Source organism: Podarcis cretensis, assembly GCF_951804945.1.
Source record: "Podarcis cretensis genome assembly, chromosome: 17".
In the NCBI taxonomy this organism is placed as follows: domain Eukaryota; kingdom Metazoa; phylum Chordata; class Lepidosauria; order Squamata; family Lacertidae; genus Podarcis; species Podarcis cretensis.
In genome coordinates, this window is record NC_137187.1 from 41,353,481 (window position 1) to 41,377,684 (window position 24,204).

The 24,204-nt window shown below is 46.2% G+C and overlaps 1 protein-coding gene across 2 annotated transcripts; it reads right to left on the bottom strand.

The window, feature by feature from the left end:
• Positions 1-357: 357 nt before the first annotated feature.
• On the bottom strand, positions 358-23,813 carry ANGPTL6 (angiopoietin like 6). Of its 2 annotated transcripts, none has more exons than XM_079958747.1 (6): positions 23,337-23,813; positions 11,570-12,140; positions 9,699-9,864; positions 6,716-6,906; positions 4,942-5,212; positions 358-3,789 (listed from the first exon to the last, which is right to left on the bottom strand). In XM_079958747.1, the coding sequence occupies exons 1-6, from the start codon at positions 23,345-23,347 to the stop codon at positions 3,596-3,598; spliced, it is 1,404 nt and encodes a 467-aa protein (XP_079814873.1). In that variant the 5' UTR covers positions 23,348-23,813; the 3' UTR covers positions 358-3,595. The 2 variants fall into 2 exon arrangements, with proteins under 2 accessions (XP_079814873.1, XP_079814874.1); XM_079958748.1 differs by having other exon boundaries at positions 11,570-12,169.
• Between the last annotated feature and the right edge of the window lie 391 nt (positions 23,814-24,204).

Below are 24,204 nucleotides of genomic sequence, written 5' to 3' on the forward strand. Positions count from 1 at the left end.
TTGACATTTTAACCATATTTTACATGCATATGTGTGCTGCAGCTGAGGTTATATGATGGCAGCAGGGGCATGTATGTGCAGCCCCAGCAGCTAGCTCAGGAGGGAGCTGTATCTGTAGCACCTACTTGTGCACATCATCTAGTTAGGAATAAGCTGCAGAAGCAAGGAGTCACACACAGATGGCTCATCCCTTGATGGAGTGATTAAGAGTACAGTGGTACCTTGGTTCTCAAACTTAATCCGTTCCGGAAGTCAGTTCCAACACCAAAGCGTTCCAAAACCAAGGTGCGCTTTCCCATAGAAAGTAATGCAGAATGGATTAATCAGTTCCAGACTTTTAAAAACAACCCCTAGAAGAGCAATTTAACGTGAATTTTACTATATAATGAGACCATTGATCCATCAAATGAAGGCAATAAACAATGTACTGCAGTCACACAATCAGTAGCTGAACTGGGTTCCACACAGTCACAAAAACAAAACAAAAAGCCACAAAAATGTAAAATAAGTACCAAAAACAGACAGACCTCAGCATAGCACTCTGTAAGGAGACAATGAGACTACTTCAGAGCAATTATGGAATAACTGCATTCAGAAGAACTAAAGTCTCAGGTTGTTTCGAGTCTTAAATTCTTGTTTTTCATGTAGGGATACAACACACCGATAGAGGAAGCAGCACTGCAAAGCGAGGTGGTGGTTGTTGTATTTAAAAAAACACACCACCAGAGTCATTCAAATGCCCTGAAAAGGCAGCCTTAGTCTTCTGAAGAGGGAGGATCTATGGTATGCTTTACACTAAACAGCAAGCTCTACATTAAATTTAACATCAACGAAAGGCAAAATATACACAGAAAACAAAGCAACACAAACCCTTAAACCTCCTGCAGAATAAAACGACCCCTTTGTCTGGTAAGAAAAGGCTTTGGTGAAAGAGTCGCATTCTGTGTAAGGGGGAGGGGGAAGCAACCCCGGAAAGAACGAGGGTGAGGAAGAGGAGAAAGTACGCAAACATTTTCAAGAGGCGAGGGAATCCATACATCGATCCACGGTCCCAGGCCCTTGGATGAGCAGGAGGCTGTGAAGATCTGGCTGGGGGTGGAGGGGAATCAGGCTGGGAGATTGGACAAGGAGATCAAGCGCGGGCAAAGAACACCAACAAAGAATCCGCCAGCGTGTTTGGGAGTTTGCAGGATGGATGGATGGATGGATAAAAGGAGGTTACTGAACTCAATTGGAAGTCGTGCCAGACATTCGGCTTCCAAAAATCTTCAAAAACCGGAACATTCACCTCCGGTTTTCAATCGTTCGAGGGCCTGAACGTTTGAGTTTCAAGGCGTTCGGCTTCCAAGGTCCACTGTGTCCAGGAGGCTGGGTTTGTGTGCCTTGTCAAAGGACATTCACAATCTGGAAGAACTCTGCTAGTAGTCAAAAAAAGTATACTCAACCAATCTGAAAGAACTAATAGACTTGCATACTTTATTTTTAGGGCAGATTGTGGACTTCCTTGCCAGAGAATTTCAAATTTAAGTCAACAAAATAGGTTTATGCAAAATAAATACATTTGGCTTCATTTATGGGATTTGTATAATATAGTGTGAGTTCTAATTAATGCCTAATTATTGTTATGTTTTGCTGTTTCCTTTACATTGAAATGAATGTAAGTTATGTAGCTTACATAAACAGTTGTCAGTTACACAAGTTATGCACCTTAAGCTGAATAATGGACAGCAAGATAAATAACATAATATTTTGCAGAAACAGAACTGTAGTGGAACAGAAACAGTGCTGGTTGTGTCAAATCCAGATTGGAGTGGAAATCATGGCTTTCTTTCACCGCTAGCTCTACTGTGCCTCAGGTTTCCATCTGTGAAAAAAGGATGAGGAGGCCCTTTCCTTAAGCCTTTTCCAATCAGAATAGATCACCAGGAACTGTGTTAACTCTAGAGTTTATAGCATGAATGGGGAGCCTCTTACCAGGACTTTACCATCAGGCCCAGCTCCTCACTTTCTCGCTCTGCCACCTTCACATAGCAATTGGGCATATAGTGGTACCTCAGGTTACATACGCTTCAGGTTATAGAGTCCGCTAACCCAGAAATAGTATCTTGGGTTAAGAACTTTGCTTCAGGATGAGAACAGAAATTATGTAGCAGTGGCGCGGCGGCGGCAGGAGGCCCCATTAGTTAAAGTGGTGCTTCAGGTTAAGAACAGTTTCAGGCTAAGAATGGACCTCCGGAACGAATTAAGTTCTTAACCAGAGGTACCGCTGTATACAAATGTCCGTTTTTTAAAACTGAATCAGAACAAATGGCAATTTGGGTTTTTTGGTGATTCCCGTTTGCACAGACTCGGCAGTAGAGCGTGGGTTTTTGCAGGGAAAGCATTAGGGCAACCAAAAACAAAAAAGTGCTTGGACACAGAGCTTTAAAGTACACACTTGTGCCAAGAAACACGGCACAGAAGTCTGGATGAGCCCAGAGTCTGCTACAGCAGTGCTAATGATGCTTCTGTTAGGATTATGAAAGTGGCGATCCTTAAATCGCTGCAGTGTTGTTTTCTAACAGCCTCTGCAAGAGTAACCAGTTCCACATTGTGGGGAGGGAGGAGTATACAGCAGCATGTAACAAACCACATAATCCTGGATAGTTAAGAAACCATAGTTTGAACACACTGTCATTTGCAAAGTTTGCACACAGAAACAAACTGTGCTTCTAATTAGGGGAACTGAAGTTTTTTATTTCCTTTTTTGGCATGTGATGGGGAGAATGCAACCCCCAAGGCTTCACATGTCACAACAAACTGGATTGTTACACCTGGATTGTAGAGAGTGAAGATGATGCAGTCCTATAAACCTCCACTCATTGACTCATGTGTGGCTTACTCCCAGGTACGTAAGTATAAAGCTGCAGGTTTAAAACATGTGTTGTCAGCAACATGTGTTTCTAGATGAGTGCTTGCAGGCCATTCAGGTACCAAAGGTTTCTGGCAACAAGCTGTTTTGTTTACAGTATTTGTTTGTTTTTAACTTCACTGGATTTCCTCCAAAATTGACAAATGCAAATTTAATGAGGTGGAAAGTTCAGGCTAGCATTTTGATGCCACTTATGTGGACACTGTGAAAAACTTGTAGGTGTAAGAAGGCCCCACCTAGAAGCACCCACTGAAAAGAACAAACACGTCCCCCCCCCATATGCTAATTCTCTCTTCAATTTTGCTGAATACCCCCTTCGCTTTAGGAATTTGATTTCCAAATTTTTTAAAGGTGCTGACTGTTAATTGTTTAAGGTGCTGCATGTAGATTTAAAACATCATTTGGTACCTTTATTAATTATTTTCAGTTATTTTTTAAAGGGAAAAATGTTCTTTTAAAATCTGGGCAACTGCTCAGGGAATGCCACAGGCCCCCCCCCCCCATTAGCATAGTGCACCCACAGTTTCTACAGGTCACTGGCACTAGAAGGAGCTTGCTTTGAGAAGGAGGCTGTACATTTGACTGAGAACATGGCAAGTGAGTTTTCAGAGCTCAGTGACTCCTGTTTTTAAATATCTAGACCTGCCCTTGGTATGCATCCTTTCTTACTCCTAGGTACAGAAATCAGGTGCCTTGTGGAGACCGGATCATCATGACCACCTTGCGGAGTGAGTAGGCACCGCCACGAAACTCTGCCCAGTAGACCCCGTCCTGATAACGGCTTCGGTAGTGCCCTCCTTTGTACCAGACACCATTAAGGTTGGAGTGGGCACACATATTGTACCACCAACCACCTTTCTGGAAGTGGGCACAGTTGCCTGTGGGAAAAGAAGAGGGGTGGGGAATAGATAATTTATCATCAAACCATGGGCATGGCCAGGATTTTTTTTTTTTGGGGGGGGGGAGGGCAGAACCTCAGCTATGTATTTCTATTGATTTTTTTTTTGGGGGGGGCAGCTGTGCCCATGAATCAAATCCTGAAATCAGATGCTGTTAGAATAGAGATGGGGAACTTCCAACTTCTGTCAGCTCCAGGCAACATGGCTAGTGGAGAGGGAGGAGGAGAGAGGTCACCCAGCAACATAAGGACGGCGACAAGTTCCCCTCCCCCGCAGAATTTGGCAACCAGGTTGCTCACTGGGACAAGATGGTTTGAGCATACTACACCAATCCTGTCCTGATTGCACTGTCGGCTAATGAGTTTCCAGGTCCAATTCAAAGTGCTGCTTTTGAGCTAGAAAGTCTTAAATGGCTCAGGACCACAATGCTCCCAGGACCACATCTCTGGCTCAAACCATGCAATCATCATCTGAGGCTCTTCTTAGTGGGCCTCCGTGAGAGGTCTGGACTTCATAGATGGATTCCATACAGTGCTATTAAGGGTTCTGCCCTTTGTTAGCCAGGTGTCTGCTTAATACAGGAGCTAGCATAAGCAGACAAAGTTCTTTTGATGGCTGGGAATCTCTCTCCAGCCTCAGAATGCAGCATCCATCAGTCTAGGAAGGTGGCACCATCCAGCTGGTGGAATCAGAAGAGAAACAGTTTAGAGCCACTTTTGCAGTTCTGAATACTGTGGGCAAATGAGACAGAGTTTGGAGCTGTGAGCTGTGAGGTAAAGCTCCTTGGAGTGCAGAATATCATGCTCTCGGAATCTGATACAAGAGAAACAGGTCTAATAGCTACTATAGGAATAATGATTTGCTTCCACAACCGCTTTGCTTGGATACAATATTTTTTGTCTACCTCTTCTCTATACTTTCAGACACAGCAGCTGAGCGCTCAGGCACATCTGGGGGTCGGGGCATAGAGGGTGACATGAGGAGGACGCAGCATGGCAGGCAGGCACCCTTCCAATCAGTCCGGATCGATGATAAAAAAGGATAAAAGTGATAGAAAGATAAGGAACAAACAACACCTTCCTCCCCAGCTCTTGGTGTCCTCTTTTAGCCATCTCCCTTCTCCATCCTTACCTGAGTAAGCATCATGGTCACGGTCGAGGGTGCTGAACTGTCGGCCATTATGCCAGGAGAGGGAATCACCAGCGTTGCCTTGATAGCGCCCCAGCCGCAACCGGTAGAAATCATTCTCAGGCTCTAGGGCAAAGCTGCTGTATTCTGCGTATGCCTGTCGCCCACTCCAGTCTTCCATGGTAACCCTCAGCACGTACGAGCCCTGGCGAGTCAGCCAGTGAATGAACTCGAGACCCAGCCAGTGTTCTCCTTCCAAGTTCCCAAAACCATTCTGAAGGTGGAGCAGGGCAGGGGGAAACACAGCAAGTAAGATGTTAGCAGGTGGGCACTGGCTGTAAGGGAACAGTTGGTGCGAGCCATAGGGTAGAAGAGTGAGCTAATACTCCTACTTCCTTCCCAGGCCACTTTGGGGCCTGTGGCACACTTAGCTCTCTTGCAGAGATATGTGGGATCCTTTTGCAGCAGGAAATCAGCAAAGCATACATACACCATGCTAGCTCAATGCCCAAAGTCAGCTGCCATGTGTGGTGATGACCCGAGTCCAGCAGCAAGACGTGAGAGTCAGAGGCTGCAGAGTCTAAGGAACGAGATCCCGTGCAGGGCTCTGACTCTGCTACTGGAGACCAGGAGACAACTCCATGTTGGAGCCAGATTCATAGAATCATAGAATCATAGAATCATAGAGTTGGAAGAGACCACAAGGGCCATCAAGTCCAACCCCCTGCCAAGCAGGAAACACCATCAGAGCACTCCTGACATATGGTTGTCAAGCCTCTGCTTAAAGACCTCCAAAGAAGGAGACTCCACCACACTCCTTGGCAGCAAATTCCACTGTCAAACAGCTCTTACTGTCAGGAAGTTCTGCCTAATGTTTAGGTGGAATCTTCTTTCTTGTAGTTTGGAACCATTGTTCTGTGTCCGCTTCTCTGGAGCAGCAGAAAACAACCTTTCTCCCTCCTCTATGTGACATCCTTTTATATATTTGAACATGGCTATCATATCACCCCTTAACCTCCTCTCCTCCAGGCTAAACATGCCCAGCTCCCTTAGCCGTTCTTCATAAGGCATCGTTTAAACCCATACCTCTGGAGTAATGGAAAAAGAGAGAAGGAAACCCTGAGAAAAACCTAGGAAGCTTTCACCCCTTAATACAGAGGTCTCCTGATAAGAGCATTCTATGGTCCACTTTGCCAGCAATTCCCCCAAAGGTCACATATTTTTATCTTAAGACTAGATACACACACACACACACACACACACACACACACACACAATGCAAGAATGGGATTGCCATGTGACTGAACAAACATGGCTGCCCTCATTATCACATCTATTTGGGCCTTAGCTCATGTTTTCAGTCCATTACTTAATGTGTTTTTGCCTCCATCTGACTAAGTGGGCATAGCACAGCAGGTGGCAGAGTAACCCTTGCTTTGTGTCAAGACCAGATTCATAGGTGTGCTGCTGCAAACCTTTTGCATATCAGGAATTCCTATCCCCAAATATTTCCTACAAATTCAACTTGGGGCAACTAAACTGAAGGCTGAATACCCATGAAAGAGCAGTATATCTGAACCTGGCCTCTGGTATCACCTATCACCTGTGACTCTGATTTCAGCATATAAGTCCCAGATCCACCATGAGCCTCCAGATCTCTGACTCTAACCCCATAGGTCCACCTTTTCCCCCTGCCCAGCTTTCCTCACAAGCTTGGACCCCTTCATCTCCTTGCTCTCCCCTTCATGTGGCACCTGGAGCCACATCCTCAACACACCTTGTAGTGCTGCCAGGTGATAAAGAAGTTGACCGACCCATCCTGCCGCCGCTGGATGACGGTCCAACCACCCCCATCATACTCCTGGTCACACCAGGTCTGGATGATTCCCCGGGCACCAGTTGGTTGTAGCATGGTGATGCCGCTGGTCTGCCCATTCTGTTGAGCTGCTTGACAGTCACGCCATGGCCCTGTGCCAGGAAGAGAAAAACGAATGAACAGGGACCGAATAACACGGTGTGATGAACAAGGTAAAGGTAAAGGGACCAATGACCGTTAGGTCCAGTTGCAAATGACTTGGGGGTTGCGGCGCTCATCTCGCTTTATTGGCGTACAGCTTCTGGGTCATGTGGCCAGCATGACTAAGCCGCTTCTGGCGAACCAGAGCAGCACACGGAAACGCTGTTTACCTTCCCGCCAGAGCGGTACCTATTTATCTACTTGCACTTTGGTGTGCTTTCGAACTGCTAGGTTGGCAGGAGCAGGGACCGAGCAACGGGAGCTCACCCCATTGCAGGGATTCAAACCACCGTCCTTCTGATCGGCAAGCCCTAGGCTCAGTGGTTTAGACCACAGCGCCACCCGCATGTTCACCTGTGATGAACAAAGTAAAGGTAAAAGGTAAAGGTACCCCTGCCCGTACGGGCCAGTCTTGACAGACTCTGGGATTGTGCGCCCATCTCACTTAAGAGGCCAGGGGCCAGCGCTGTCCGGAGACACTTCCGGGTCACGTGGCCAGCGTGACATCGCTGCTCTGGCGAGCCAGAGCCGCACACGGAAACGCCGTTTACCTTCCCGCTGGTAAGCGGTCCCTATTTATCTACTTGCACCCGGAGGTGCTTTCGAACTGCTAGGTTGGCAGGCGCTGGGACCGAGCAGCGGGAGCGCACCCCGCCGCAGGGATTCGAACCGCCGACCTTTCGATCGGCAAGTCCTAGGCGCTGAGGCTTTAACCCACAGCACCACCTGCGTCCCAGATGAACAAAGTAGGGGCAGCTAATTACAGGGACTAGTTTGGAGGTTATCATTGAGTTCTGTAGCACAGATAGGGTGATGCCCTGTCTCACTTGGATGGCCTTTTTGGGTATTTCCAGATGGGATCTGTGCTTCTCATGCATGCAAGTTTTTTTTCCAGTGTCCACACAACAGTGTTGACATAAAAATGCCACCCCATATGTAAAAAGGAAAAGGAAAAACCTATTGCCAGAAACCCATTTGTGATATCACAACACTGAGCTCCTATTTAGAAGCACTCTCTGTCAGAGCTAATCTACCTCACATGTTTATTGTAACATAAAACATTTCATAAAGGATAAGAGAAACAAAGCAGGGGAAATGCACATTTTATTGGCCAAATTTGGGTTGGTGAAGGGCTGTGCAAGCTTTTGAGTTTCATAGAATTCTTCATCAGGCAAATGCCTCAGGGGTCTTCTAAACACCAGTGGGAAAATAAAAGCTTTCTTCATGAGCTTACCTGAGGTATATTATTATGTATTAGTAGAAGATATATTAGTAGAATCTCAGGCGCTTCATTTAGTAAGTATACATGAGAGCATTGCAGGGCTCCTATGCAGGTCCCAGTTATTTAAATGCACACCACAAGTCCCAACAGATCTGTGCCTCCAGCATTAGTTGGCCACAGGCCATAGGAAGGTCAGACCTAGGGGCAGGCATACTGTGATATACATACCTTTTGGTTTTGCCCACCAGTAAGAGATACAACTGCCTCTATCTATCTGGCTTGCAGTAGCTAATGGTATGTGTAGGAATAACGGATGATGACAGGAGGCTGGATGCAGGTGACCTGTGCACAGGCAAGCTGCCAGCTAGCTCTGCCGAAGCTCCTTTTATTGGCACAATATGCAAAACCAGACAGATACATTTTGGACTGTGACCTTTACACATCTTCCAGTCCTGAGATCGAAGGGTGGTACAGGTTATTCTGGCACCTGTTTCCACCGCGCCACTTTCCCCTTGCACAATGTTTAATCGAAAGAGACAAAGGTCACAGACAGGGCATGACAGACTACTAAGAGAGCAAAAGGTTAGATAGAGGGCATGATGTTCAGAAAGCTGCGGTTTGACTGCGGGCGGAAATGTGCTCCACACCCAGCGATCATTCCTTCAGTATGCAAATTTATGACAATAAATCAGTGGCCCTCCACTAGCAATTGCTCTTTGAAGTTCACTCAAATGTCAATACTAGGCCAGGGGACTGGAGGATCCCAAATTAAGAAGGCGGTGGTTTTGCTTGTGTATGCCACACCAGTCCTTCTTGGCTCTTGGCTGCAGATGCCTCAGGGAAGGAGCAGGAGGTCCCCATGACGTAAATGGGAGGAAAGCGGAGAAATGAGATATCATTCACAGGCTACCCTATCATGGAGTGTATAGCTTGTCACATTTCCCAAAGGAAAATAGGTACTTTGGATTTGTTTCAGATGTTAGTGTTGTGACTCAATACACAACAGTTAGACCATCTGAATAACCATCAATTGAGTAATTGTTCGGTTGATGGTTTGCTAAGAGCCCAGGATGATCAGTTAAATGTTTTATCAGGGACAGCAGATAGCAATGGAATAATCACAGTGGTAGCTGGTAGTCGCTTGCCTGTTTTAAGAAGGTAATGCCAGCAGAATTTGGGATGCTAACACTCCAAAGATATTTTTTTTGGGGGGGGGGGGTGTCAGATAAACAGAAGCACTTGCCATTTGAGTTTTGGGGAGACATTAGACCCCGCAGGTACAAAAGTAGCATAATAGAGAGAAAGCTGGCAAAAACGTGTCTGCCTGACATCTTGGGTTCTCTGTGCAGGGAGCTCTTATAGAGAGGAACGTTAATCCACTATCCACAGGAGTGGTTTTACCATCTCATTGGTTCTTTGTGTGAACTAGGCTTCATGGTGGCAGAGGTTGGTGCTGTTGGCATTTGCCCTGCACAGCCTCTGCGCTGCTGCTTCCTAATAGACTTGCTCTCTCTGTCTGACCTGTGGATTTGGTGGGCATGACAGCAGGCGGCTGAAGAGTCCCGCCCTGTGGCACTGCCGCCTTGTGTGGCCGGTCTCTCTGGATGTCATTGGCGGCATCAAAATGGACCCTGCTCTCATTGGCGATGCTGGCAGGGTTGTGAGGCACCACTGGCACCAGGGGGGGCTGTGGAGAGAAAGGAGAAATAACTCACCCTAAAAACATAGAAGAACTAAAAAGGTATAGTTCGAGGGCAGCATCATTTAGTTCAAGGGCAGCAGGGGATTTAGAGCACGTTCAAGTGGCTCTTAAAGGCACAGGAGCACAACCAGAAAATAAGGTGGCAGTTCTAAGTGTGATCAATGTGCTTCCAGGAAACCCAAAAGCTAGACTAGGACCGACTGTATTTTGTCCTAACTCCACTAGACCCATTTTTTAAAATTAACAACATTTATAGACCACTTAATCCTATTTTTAATCAAGAAAATTTTGACAGCTGAGGTTAACTAAAATATTTATCAAAAATGCTGATGAAATCAGCAAACTTTAAAAACACGTAGATATAACAAAATTATAAAAATACAGACAAAATCTAAAGAATTTTTAAAAACATACATAATAAAAGTACATAATAGAAGTCTTGGTAGGCCTACCAAAAGGAAAGGCATTTCTATCAGGCAATCAGAAACATTGCAGTGATGGTGTCTGCTTGTTGTTAACAGGCAGGGAGTTTTGCAGCATGAGCAATGCTGCCACGTTAAAAGACAGATCCCTTGTAAGGGCAGAACAAAAATTCCGTAGATTGAAGTGGTTGTGGGCAAGCGAAGGGGGAGATGGGCAAATAGCAGCGACACAAAAAGGGTTCTCCCAGGGTTCATTGCCCACGTTGGAAAAGGTTGTAAAGAGGGAAATAGTAAAGAGGATTAATGTCTTTTTTCTATCAGGGCTCTTGTGCTGTCAACAGTTGCTGGACATGTAGAAATGGAGCAACCATTTGCAGACATAGAAAGAACCATTTGCTGAAAAATCAGGTTGTGTGGGAGGGCCACCATAGTGTTTTTCTATGCAGGGTTTAATTTGAACCAGGGCTCAGGCTCAGAAACCTTTTTGAACAGATCGAAGTCATGGGGCAAAAAGAGATTGGCTCTGAGCATCAATCAAATACTTCCATTTTTCAGTAAATTAGGGATGGGAACTTGTAGTACTGCAGGTGTTGGACTATAACTCCCATGACCGCTGGCCATTCTGAGGTTCATGGGAGTTGGAGTCCAGCAACAACTGGAGAGTCAAAGCTTGCTTAGTGCTCTTTGCCTTCAGGCTGCAGATGGGGCTCACATGCTGGAATACTCCTCCATTCAAAAACAAACATGGAAAATTAGCATGTGTGGGAAGAAGCTATGCTGGAACTCTTTTCCCTAACATGCTTGTTTTGTATATTGATTTGTTATTTTTATTATTATTATTATTATTATTATTATTATTATTATTATTATTACTATTATGGCTACAGCAGCATTCTGCCATGTGAGTTTGAACATACAATTTGAAGCGGTACACTCAGCAAAAGTACCGTACTAGACCATGTACACCTAGGATTAGAGGACACAGCTTTCCGGAGGCAGAGTGTAGCGTGGGGCCTAGCTATGGTTTAGAAAACATCAGCTCCTGTCTTCCTGGCATTGCTATTGTCACATCCCTTCCCTTTCCCAGGGTCAGCATCAGCACCAGGTATCCTTGGGCAGCTTCCAGGACTCCACCATCGCTGAGGTCTGCCCTAGTCCTTCCTTATTTATGTTTTCAGGCACAGCAGGCCAAGTAGCACCAGATGACTGGCTCTAGCGACCCTTTTAATTTCTCTCATTTCTGTCTCCCAGTTCAGTTTGAGCAGTACCTGTGGGCTCCCCCGGCCACTGGCTCCTTGCTGACAGTCTCTCTCCAGCTGGCTGATGAGGGCACTCTGGTTGTTGACCAGGGCAGCCAGGGCATGGTACTTCCCTTCCAGCTGGCGATAACTGGCCGCCACGCGCAAGGCCTCGGCAGAGGCGTTGGCCACCCTCCCTTCAAGCTGTGAGGTCTGCACTGGCCGCTCTCGTCGCTGGAGGATCTCATGAAGCAGCTGAGTGTACAGCTGGGTGACACGAGCATTGATGTTGCGGCTTTCCTTGCGCAGGGCCTTGACTTCACTCACCACGGCCCCGTCCACCTCCACTAGTCGGCGCAGCTCCTCCATCTGGGCCTGCTGGTGGTGCAGCTGATCACGCAGCTCGGCCACCTCAGAGCGATTGAGGCCCGGAGGCTCCGGGGGAAGGCGCACGCTGCTCCAGCACACGGCCCCCGTGAACTTCTGCTGTGGCAAGATGAAGGTGTAGGTGCACTTCGGCCCCGTCAGTGGTTCGACACCTGACAGGCCTGGCCTGGCCAGACTCAGCAGCAGCACCACCACCAGGTACTGAGGCTCCATGCTATTAGAAGAAAGGCGCTTGTAAGAATTCTAAGGTGTCATAAATAAAACAAATGTTCAGAAGTGCACAAGGTAAACAGACCCATAAGTACACAAACCACATGACTGAAATAGTACAGGGGAGCAATCCTGATCTAGACTCTTAATGATCCCAAATATTTCCTGTACAGAAGGAAATATTTTGGAAAAACCTACCCCAATAGTTATTTTCATATGTGAGTCAAAAGAGCAAAGTTTGTTTATGAATAGGGGAGGTCTGGGACCATGGTTTCAGAAACTAGGGTAGCAACAATATGTCATTTAGCAGCAGCAACAACAACTTGTGCTTTTGGTGGTAGGGCAATATCCATTTCCATTTTATAAATTATTTTTAATGGTCTTGTGAAAGAATGATACTTAGCTATATCAATCTGGTCTTTGATTTGATGAGTGTGGGTGACCATGGAGGTTTCTATAACTGCTGTGACAACCACACATTTCCCTGGCCAAAAAACCCCCACAGCAACAATGAAATACTGAGATTATGATAAAGTGTTCTTGTGCAAGACCTCTACATTATTGTTTTAAATCAGATGAACGTGTACACTCTGATTACAGACCCTGAGGTAATTTGTCTCATTTACTGAAATAATAGCTTCTTCAAATATGGTTACTGAAATTCAGTTATTCCCTCTGAGGTGTAGGTGAGTTCAGGCATGACCCAAGACCAAGATTCAGCTCAAAAAGGATTTATTGGAACATCAGGAACAAGAAGAACAAGAATGACAAAAGGGGCACTTGGCACCTGTGATAGGTCACCTTAATGCTGCAATTAGCAAATCACAACCCTGGCCCCATCTCTGCAGGGATTGGCAGCCTGCCAGCTACTAACAATGTCATTGGAGGGTTTTAGAATCCCCTCCCTCTTTTGTTATGCAGATGAAGCTCCTGAGCTCCAGGAGGCCGGAAGGCCTAGGCCTGCATTGCATGCATACATAACACCCTCAGCATGTGACAACTGGTGGAAAGAGGAATCTTTGGTTTGCCTAAAATCTTCCTGACACAGCACATGTGGAAGGAATTGAGGCATCACTGCTGGAGAGTGTAAGTTGCCCACAGCTCACTTTCATAAGACAGCGTACTCAACATACAAGCCTGGTAGACCTTTGATATGGATTGGCATAAATGGCACCACATTCCCCCAAACCCTTTTGGAGAGGTGAGCCATTGTCATAGCTGCCTTACCAATAGGCTTGTCCAGCTCGGCGTCATTGCTGGTTATGGTTGAACACAGGCAGAAAAAATTGTCCACCACTTCAAGTGTGTGGGCACCAATGCATGGAGTGCCAGCGATATCCTGACCAAAGATGTTGGTCTTTGTCAGGCTGATGGTAAGGCTGAAGCAAAAGAGTTGACTTGAGCAAAAGAGTTGATGAGTTTCTGCAGAGCTTCCTTTGAGTGTACTGTCAAGACTGCTTCATCTGCAAACAGCATTTCTCAGACCCAGCACACTTTTGTCTTGGCATGGAGACATGCCAGGTTGAACAGACCCCAGTTACACACCATCTTCAGATGCACTGAAGGCATAGCACAGCAATAGGGAGAAGGTGTCTGAGAATGAACTGTCATGCTGGATGTTCTCGTGCAAGAACATGATCAGATTGTGGAGATTATCTAGTTGAGCAGTGTGACGTCCTTTCCAGGAGACAATGTCAAAGGCCTTCATCAGGTCTATTAAGGCAATATACACGGGTGTCTCAGCTCTCAGCATTTCTCCTGCAGCTGACACAGTGAGAAAATCACGTTGACTGTTGACCTCTAAGCTCTAAAGCTGCATTGTAACTCAAGATGGACCCAGTGCGTGAGTAACTGAATCTGTTGAGAACTATGTGAGCAAAGATGTTTCCTACAGTACTCAGCAACAAGATTCCATGTTGTTACAGTCATGCCGGTCACCTTTGTTCATGTAGAGCAGGGGTCAGCAAGCTTTTTCAGCCCTGGGCCGGTCCACCGTCCCTCAGACCATGTGGTGGGCCGGACTATATTTTGAAAAAAAATATGAACAAATTCCTATGCCCCACAAATAACCCAGAGATGCATTTTAAATAAAAGGACACATTCTACTCATATAAAAGCGTGCTGATTCCTGGACCATCCGTAGGCCGGATTGAGAAGGCGATTGGGCCGCATCTGGCCCCCGGGCCTTAGATTGCCTACCCCTGCTGTAGAGTGTCACGATGCATGTTTTGTGGCATGGAATCTTGTTCCCAACGCTGCAAGAGGAGCCTGTGGAGGTGTGTCATGAGGAGGATTTGAAACTGGCTTCCAGCACTTCTGTTTGGATTCCATCCTGTCCTGGGCCTGAGCACTGATGGCATTTTTCAGCTCACTGGGGGGAGACACCTCTATTTCTTCCAAGACAGACAGAGTCTGGATACTGTTGACTGCTGTGCCAGATACCATGTTTCTCTGCAAGTACCATTCTTGATAGTGCTCTGCACATTGCTTCATCTTCTTGCTGAGGTCTGTGATGATCTCTCCAGAAAAGGTTTTCAGCAGTGCAATTTTACCAACTGTTGGTCCAAAGGCTTTCTTCGTGCCTTCATACATTTTGTTTTGCTGGTGTCAGCAGCAAGTTGGGTGCTCTGACACGGCTTTAGTCAGGAGTCATGGGCACATTTTCTGGCAATCACTGAACATCACTCTTGCCTTCCTGAGCGCAGCAAGTGTCTTCTTGCAGGGTGCAAACTTGTAGTTCACAGGAACCCACCACAAATATTACAATTAATGTATGCTAAGCTGTGATAGGTCCACTTTCCCAATATGTCACTTTCAAATCAGGGCCCATTTAAAATGTTGGAAGAGTAATACTAAAAGCATCTATGTCACTGGAGGTTAAACTATTCTCCCACTATTAAAAAATAAAAAGCCTTTCTGCATGAGAAAAGACAGAACCAGCATAAGGAAAATACAGGATGCAATGGCTGGATGATACTCCATAAAAGATGAACACCCCATTACTACTATTCCCCATCATTCATACCTATTTGGTCTATCTGTGTCACCAACTCAATTGCCTATCAGACACCATTCTTTGCCTTATTTGTTCTTTGTGTTTATTTCAATGGAGCCTAGTCATGTCAACTGGCCCTTGCAGCTTCCATTATTTTGGACAGGGACCCTGTTTTTGGATGGTTCCATTGTTTCAAAAGGGAATTTATTGCAGTAGATGACATCTTCATACACTGAAATGAATATTCCCACTGAAATGAAGAGACTCAGTCTACTTTCCTTCCCCAAAGCAAGTGAATATTGTCACTGTGGGTCTGGATCAGCCTTTCTCAAACTTGGGTTCCCAGATGGTCTGGACTACAGTTCCCATTTTGTACAGCCATACAGCCAGCAAGGGCAGCAATCAGGGATGGTGGGAGTGGTAGTCCAAGAACATATGGGATCTCAAGGTTGAGAAAGGCTGGTCTAGAGTGAGTAGCTTTTACAAGTTTTGTTTTATTTTCATAATAGCAGGTGGTGCCCCCGGACGCTCATGCGGGCGGTGGGCTGCTAGGGATGATGCTGCGGTGGGAGACTAGCGCCCCCTCCCCATGCTCACCACGTGGGTGGCGGGTGGCTAGGGACGCTCGCTGTGTGGGCGGCTAGCCCCACTTCTGTGGGCTGGTTAGCCCCACCTCTGTGCCGCTCCAGGTGCCATGGCAGGTAGCTCTGCCCCTGATTCCTCCTCAGAGGGGGGCAAGCCAAATAGCAAAATGGGAGATTGAGAAGAACTTTCAGCTGTTGAAGAACCAGGTTTCCTTCCCGTCCTCCCTTCCCCTCCTTTGTCTACAAACAAAGTAAATAAAGTAGATAGAGATTTTAATGGGGTGTGTGCTGCGTTGTTGCTCTGAATTTACAGGACTGGATCTAAAGGCCTTGTGCTTCAATGCCAACAGCTGTTGCCAATATGCACTGGGAAATGGATCCAGTTTGGCTCAGGAAAGGCCATTAAAGTCACCACCACTGAGACAGGCAGTTATATACTTCCCGCTTCTTGGCTGCTGCTTTGCAGTTCCCATTAATGGATCTGGAATTCCACAGTAGGGATGGGATGTAGCACAAGACAGTTCAGTTGGAGGCACATGAAAGTTCTTTTTAAAGAGAGTTGAAAGTGGTTTGGAACAAGTTTTACTTCGTACAGGGAACACACACACTCCTCCCCTCCCCCATGCATGATGCAGCCACAAGTCAAACCTGCAAAATCTGTTTATTGGAGATGAAAGTTGGGCATGCAAAGCATCACAAGCAATGATCCCTCTATCAAACTGCCTTCAGCTCAGTGGAAACACTTGTGCCCAACCTTCCAGGAAAATGAGAGAATGGAGAAGAGCCTTCATCCTCAGAAACCGGCAAGTCTTGCCTCAGAAACCAAACTAACCCCTCTCTGCTCCATAGGGCATGATTCTGAGAGGCTCCTCGTCTTTCTTATAATCCATCCATCACCCAGACTACTTTTGGTTCAAGTTCACCATCTCCCTTGTTTGGGTAGCTGGCTGAAAATAATCCTGAAAAGGATTATTTAAAAGTAGTAAAGAAGGCAATGTCAGCAAATCTTCTATACAACAGCCAAAGGTTCACAAGCCTCCAACCTCTTCTTTCTCCTGTCCACCCTATAGCCTGTATATACCCAAAGTACTTCCACTCAGACCCTCCTCCTCCTTACTCCATAGCCTAGTCTATACTCCATAGGACAGAATTCTCCATCAAGCCTGAACGCCTAAGGGTCAAGTCACATTCATCATGGGACATTCAAGAAATCTAGCCAATTAGGTGAAATAAATTATTCAGAGGACAGTTGTTCAGTTCTGGAAGAGAAACAGGGAGTAGCTTGTGTCTTCCTTCACAACTGTCCCCCTTAGAATCATGGGCGGGGCCAGGACTTTTGTTTGGGGCGGGAGCAGAACCAACATGGTCAGTTAGTTAAGTATTTCTATTGTTTTACTTGATCTAGGGAGGCAGCTCCCTCCCCCCCCCCGCTATGTCCATGCTTGGAATGCACTAGATTCACAGGAAAGGAAACCTGGATTCTCCACAACAACCAAGGGTGAAGGCCAAGATTGTTACACCTCCTCATGTTGCACCTCCCCATGTGTTTCAGAAAGCTCATCAACCTATTTACCGGTAAATAAATATTAAAGGGGCACATATACATTTTGATGTGTGTATATGTGTGTGCGCGCATGCTCACACATGCACGCACACACTCCTTAATTAAAAAAACTCCACAGAGAGGAAGAAAAGTATGTTGGGTGATCTTTTGGGGAGTCAGTAAGTGTCTTCTATGGCTGGCTTTCTCCTGGTACAGAATTAAGCATGTAGATAACCAGACAGAACCAGTTTTTCATTCATTGCATTGAATGCATTAAAGGCTCTTAAACCAGCCCCACAGCTCTTAGACCGATATAGCTGTCTCTGAAACTGAGTAGCTGAGCATTCCATAGAGACAATAAAAATACTGCATGTGAAGGTTCATGATTTTACAAATACCAATGATTAAAATATACATTTCCTTGTGCTTTTGCACAATTCCCATACATGGATGCTATTAATCTGTGAGAGAATTCAGAAGGAAAATCAAACACCTGCTACATGACTCGGTCAACATTTGTGTTTGTAGCTGACAACAAAGCTGACATAGACCTCATGTGTGATGATGTTACACTTTACTAAAATGGTTTGCTGCCTGCCAGTGCTGTGAAATGTTCTGTGAGCAAGCAAGGACAAACACAGAGTGGGGCTTCACTCTAACCAACTCCAGGCAGAGTCTAGGGAGGAATCAAGAGCACAGATTTAGTTAGAGCAGTGTCTCCCTGAGGCTTGAGGGGAGGGATATTGAAGAGAGCAAGTGCTTGCCCGCCTGGTTACAGATGGCGCCTCTTTCCTGTGTAAACACAGGGTCCATTCCCAGGCTCCCTGGGCAGCACCATATGGGGCTTATCACTGCTCTTTAACCTCCTCATCACCCCTGACCCTGTTCTCATGTCAGACGTCAAGCAGAGAAAGGGAGATTCAAATAGTAAAATGCAAATGGTACCAATGGATGGTTCTCTGCAGAGGGGAAATTCCATTCTCTAGACGTGGCCTCCTTCAGGCAACTTGACAGGGGGGATTACTTGCCATCTTGCCTTTGACCAGATTTCTATATGCCACCACCTTTCTATGCCAGAAGAGTATCTGGTTGGCATAGAAATGTGATCAAAGGCAAGAAGGCAATCCCCAGCCAAGTTGCCTGAAAGGGCTATTTCTAGGCACAGGTTTGGGACTTTCAGGCAGGGGTCCAAGTAGTTTCCCTTTGTCCTGCCACTCTCCCTGGGAAACACTGTTTGTTCTGATCCAGCGGTAAAGAACAGGTTTTCCTGGAGAAAACGGAGGACAAAGGGGAAGCTTCTCGTACCCATGCTGGAAAGTCCCAAACCCTTGCTTAGAAACTGTAGCACAAATGGAAGTCTCGAAGTTACTTCAACATAGGAATTGTGGGAAAATTCCATTTTGGTCACCTTTAAGGTGGAACCTTTTAAATTTGTGCATTCTGAAACAACATGAGAACACAAACACAGCCATCCTTCAAAATTCCAATTTTTCTTGATTTTATAATGCAGTTCTCCAACCATGTAATGTGTACAAAACTGCACACACTGGCTAGTGGGAGCATGATGCATGGTGGTCACACAACCGAGAAGGAGGAGGAGGAGGAGGTGGCTGACAAGTGCAGGAGGTGGATCCAGCTACCCAGAGTCTGACACCCTGAGGCAACTGCCTCACCTACCCTCGTCTGGTCTGAAGGGGCCCAAAATGGTTAGACTCTAAGAAGAAAGAGACCCTAAAGCATGACCTTTTATAGTTGCTGCTTTCAGGTTTTCAAACCTAGTCACAAGAAACATGAAAGCTGATATTCTCAGCCAGGGGTCAGCCGTTTGGTGGGCCGGGCTATATTTTGAAAAAAAAAATAAAAATGAACGAACTCCTATGCCTGACAAATAACCCAGTAAAAAGGTAAAGGGACCCCTAACCATTAGGTCCAGTCGTGACCGACTCTGGGGTTGTAGCGCTCATCTCGCTTTATTGGCCGCAGGATCCGGCGTACAGCTTCTGAGTGATGTGGCCAGCATGACTAAGCTGCTTCTGGCGAACCAGAGCAGTGCACGGAAACGCCGTTTACCTTCCCGCCGGAGCAGTGCCTATTTATTTACTTGCACTTTGACGTGCTTTCGAACTGCTAGGTTGGCAGGAGCAGGGACCGAGCAACGGGAGCTCACCCTGTCGCAGGGATTCAAACTGCCGACCTTCTGATCGGCAAGTCCTAGGCTCTGTGGTTTAACCCACAGTGCCACCTGCGTCCCTATAAAATAACCCAGAGATGCATTTTAAATAAAAGCACACATTCCTGGACCGTCTGTGGGCCAGATTGAGAAGGCGATTGGGCCGCATCTGGCCCCAGGGCCTTAGGTTGCCTACTCCTGTTCTCAGCAATCTGAATTCCAACAGTGAATTCAAAAGAAGAAAAGAGCATCTCCTCCAGCCCATTTACAATTTTAAAATTGTAAATGCAGAAATAAAAACAATTCCATAAAGCATGTGTTTCATGATCATGATTTAGATATTAATAGGATTGCTTAGCATGTGATAGAAATCAAGGGATTACTGCTCCAAGGCTTTTCTGATTTGTTAATCAGCACCTCCCAAGTCACCTTCTCTGCACAAATAGTTCTCTGGATCCTGACCAGGGTGCTTCTGAGCATCTGTAGATTTTTTTAAATAAATATTTTAAAAGTCATATTATAGTGCAGGCTTCCTCAACCTTGGCCCTCCAGATGTTTTGAGACTACAGTTCCCATCATCCCTGACCACTGGTCTTGCTTCCTAGGGATCATGGGAGTTGTAGGCCAAAAAACATCTGGAGGGCCGAGGTTGAGGAAGCCTGTTATAGTGCTACTGAACATGCACATTGTGCTTTCCCATGTGAAGTGAATCTGCTTCTTCATTGTTTTTAATGAGAATATTATGCAAAGTAGGAAAATATGTAATGCAAAGCACACTTCTCCCTTTGATGCAACTGTAACATTAAACTTTCTGGGTGGAAACTGTAGACATCATCCAGTACAGCTGGCTCTCTGAATTGTGGATTACTCATTGAAATACCTCCCATTTCAGTCCCCTCAAATATTTTATCCCCATAACGTGATCTTGGCCTTTGGAGTTGGCTCCTGTGTTCCATTTGTGGCATGAAGTTGCAGCATCTTTCAGATCTACTATATTCCCATTTCTAAACAGAGATTTCACCTGAGACATCAGTATGGCCTGACTCAGGGATGTATAACACAGTTGGGATACTGTCTTCATTATTCACAAGTATCACTCCTCTCCCTGCCTCCCCACACTCCAAAAAAACATTCAAGCATTAGGAACAGAATCCAGGAATCCTAAAATACACATTTGCTCTCTTGTTCTCAGACACAGAACTGAGCTGAAGGGAAAGAAATAAAAATACATCCATTAATAAGTAACTTTGTTCTAAATATAGATGAGAACTGGAAACTTTTCTGAATTGCTTGGCTTCTGTGTAACTTGGAACTGCACATTCTCCCAGTCCAATCAAATATATTATTGGCTTTACTTGGCTGCTTATTAGGTCTGGCTGCTTCAGACAGAACTCAAAGAGCCCAATCCCTTCTTTCAAATCAACCCATTTCAACTCACATTCTTTCCAGAGCCAGGAACTCCCAAAATCCTGGCTCTCTGTCTTCCTTGCTCGCCAGGCCCTCATCCTGCCTTGCAAATCAGACATCATCCCAGTGCCAGAAAAAAGTGTTAAATTCTCTGAGCTGCACACTTCAGCCCATCAGAATATGACATCCAACTTCCTCTTATGGCAGTTTTAGTTGTGCACTACTATTAATAAAGAATTAAATGCACGAGGTGTGATCTCCTCCATCCACCCCTTTGCCCTCGCACGGTACTACAATGATCCAGCAAGATGGCGAAGCAAGCTTGCTGCATGACAGCACATGTGGCAGCCTTGATGAGGGTGTGGGTGCTACTTCAAAATGCATGGACAGCTCCTGCATGTGACATGTGACATATGCAGGGCAGCCACTTGTTCCACACCTTCCTCCTACATGAGACACTACAAATCAGTGGTGTAGTGGGTGGGGCACAGTGGCAGTTGCCCCAGGTGCAAAATTGTTAGGGGTGCAAAATGTCAACACCCGGTACAGCTGCGAGCTTCCATCACTGGGCTCAATTGAAAACAGCTTCTCCACGAAAACCTGAAAGTGACCTCTCCAAACAACGGAAATACTCTTTTCTTATCTCTGCAGCTCCAATCTCCTAGGTGACAGAGACACTGTTAAGCAGCTGAATGCTCGGCATGGCCCCGGGCGCTGGAAACCCAAGCTCACCATTGCTACAAGCTAGGCACTTATGCACCAGTGGAGGCCTTCTTCTGGAGAAGAATGCTCCTCACCTGGCCCAACACTGCAGCCTGCAGCCCAGGTATAGGGGACCCCCCTTGATGTTGAGTCCATCCATCCCAGGCACCACAACCACATTGTCAAGGACGATGGAGCAACAACATCTGTAGGGTCTTCAGAAGGTACTGTCCAAAGCATAAAAGGCCAGAATCTTGGTGTGCAATGCTATCTAAAAAGTGCTAACTGCAGCATCAGAAAACTGAACATGCTGGAATGGGTAATTACTGACACACTTACACCCAATGAATTGTCTATGTATGTGACTGTCTGCAGTGAGTCTTACTGACTGCAGTTTTGTGCCTTCCACACAATTTGGAAGCATTTCCTGCTAACAGTATCATTGAACTGGCTTCTCCTGAGCTTATTTACTTGGGCAGTGGGAGCTTTCCCATGATCCAAGAAGCTTTTTCTTACTGGCTACTTGATGTTTATACTGGCTGAGCAGAACGGCTAACACTTCTCCTACCAAAGGGGCCTCAGCAACAGAGGATCTATCAAAGCTATCTTCAGCACAAGTTGGTGGGTATATTAAAGCAAAAAGGAGACAGCAGTTTAGTTCCCATTGCTTGCACAATGGACCCTCTCTCCTCCCGTTGAAATCTCTAAATAATTGTACTGTGTATAGCCATAATAACGTCAGAGAAGAGAGAATTTTGGTACCCTTTGCATACTAGAATTCGTTCTTCCATGACAAAAGTAAAAGTTCTGTCTTCTCTGCTATCTGGTCACCCTAGCAAATTAAGACTCAAAACATGGCAGCAAGCTGTGGGAGCTGTTGTAGGACCTTGAGTGAACCCCAATATTTTTCTTCTGTTAACCATACGCTGTACCAGGTTTAAAAACACAACACAACCTTGCTGTTTCTGTTTGTGTGCACCCAAGGGTTGTTTAAATACATCTCCATCAGCAGCAGTGGAGCAAGCCAATCCGGCGCCTGGGGCAGGACACTTCACGAGGCCTCCGAGGAGTCTCCTTGCCTCCTCCCACTCAGCTACCCTACAGCTAAGGGGGAGGTGGCGGGCGGACCGTTTGGGGCAGCATGGAGCCTGCGGGCGCCCAAGCCAGTGTGTCACTCACAGGAGAGACGTGTGGCTCGGGTGCACTGCAGGCTCCGCAGTGAGTGCTGCTCGGCATTTTGTCACCCCCCTCATTGGTGACACCCGGGGTAGCCCACCCCCTGCCCCTTCCTCTGCCCCGTCCATCCTATCAACACCTCTGTGTGTTCACACCTTGGCTGGAAAGGCGGCTAGAGAAGAATTAGGACTCCAGTTGGAATAAAGCTGGTTTGAGAAATAACACATCTAACAGTAGTGTCCTACAACAAAGTACAAGTAGGCATTTTGGGTAGGGGAACATGTGGATTCCAGCAACAGCTGCAGATTCTACTCCCATCAGTCCTAGCTAGCAGAACAAAGTGGTCAAGGGTTTTAGTCCAGTATCATGTGGAAGGCCACAGGTTCCCTATTGCTGTGTTGCTGTGTTAAGGATATAAAGACTACCAGGAAAGCAAACTGCCCACAGTGAAATGTGAGAACAGTTTCTGCATCTAGAAACTTGGACATCTCATGCATGATTTCCCCCCACTTCAGATCTTACACCAGAATCACATAAAATGTTTCCCCTCTTTCTGGTGAAGACTGAAAGCCACTTTCAAGATCCATACTAAACATTAGGGGGAAAATTGAGATTGTGCTTACCTGTAATTCATAGGGCTTCAGGTTTCCAAAGTTGAACCTGAGGTTTCCTGTGAACCTCCTTAAGGGTGTGGAGGGTCTCTGCTTAAGCTTGCCAGTTATCCAGCAGCAGATTGCAAAAAGGGTGGGAATGCAGATCTCCTTTAAGAAGAAGAAAAGAGCAAATGGGGAAATCCCAGCCGCTCCATCTACTCCAATCAGCACATCCTTCCCACACTAGGCAGGGCCTAGCAAACCAAGTCTTTCCCTCCCCAGGAGGCTAAGCAGCCTATCATTCTTGACCTTATAATCAAGAGCTGTAAATATTTACTTCTTGCTCCTTCCAGATGCTTGTTCAGGCCCTGTCCCTGCTTAGAGGAGCTGCACGCATGCTCTTTCGCTGGCTCTCTGTGTACACATCTGTCTCTCTCTTTCACTCCGCTTCTTCAGTTGAGAAACTGGAGTTTGGCAGCCACAGCTTTCCAGGTCTCGTGAGCAGCTTCCCCTCCCAGCTCCTGCCTGCGCAATGGAATAGTCCCTCCAAAAGAGGAGGTGTGGCACATCTTATGGACAAGAGTTTTATTGGCACTTGGAGCATCTTGGCCTGGCTCCATCAAATTTACCCACAACTTGCCTGCAAAGCAGTTCTCCAAAACAGTTGTTTTAGCTTAAGGATAGGAAGCTGTTTTTTTAAAAAACAAAACTATCCTGGTGCACATAGTTAAGAATGTGTGCTGTGCATCAGGAAGCCCCTGATCCAACAACCCCCAACTCACGAGGAGGCAGAACAGATAGTGTATGATCAGATCTCACTACACTTCATTTATCTTGAAAAATTAAGCTGGGAGGGAATGAATTAGGGGCCTCGGCATTGTCCTCCCATTGTCTCCCC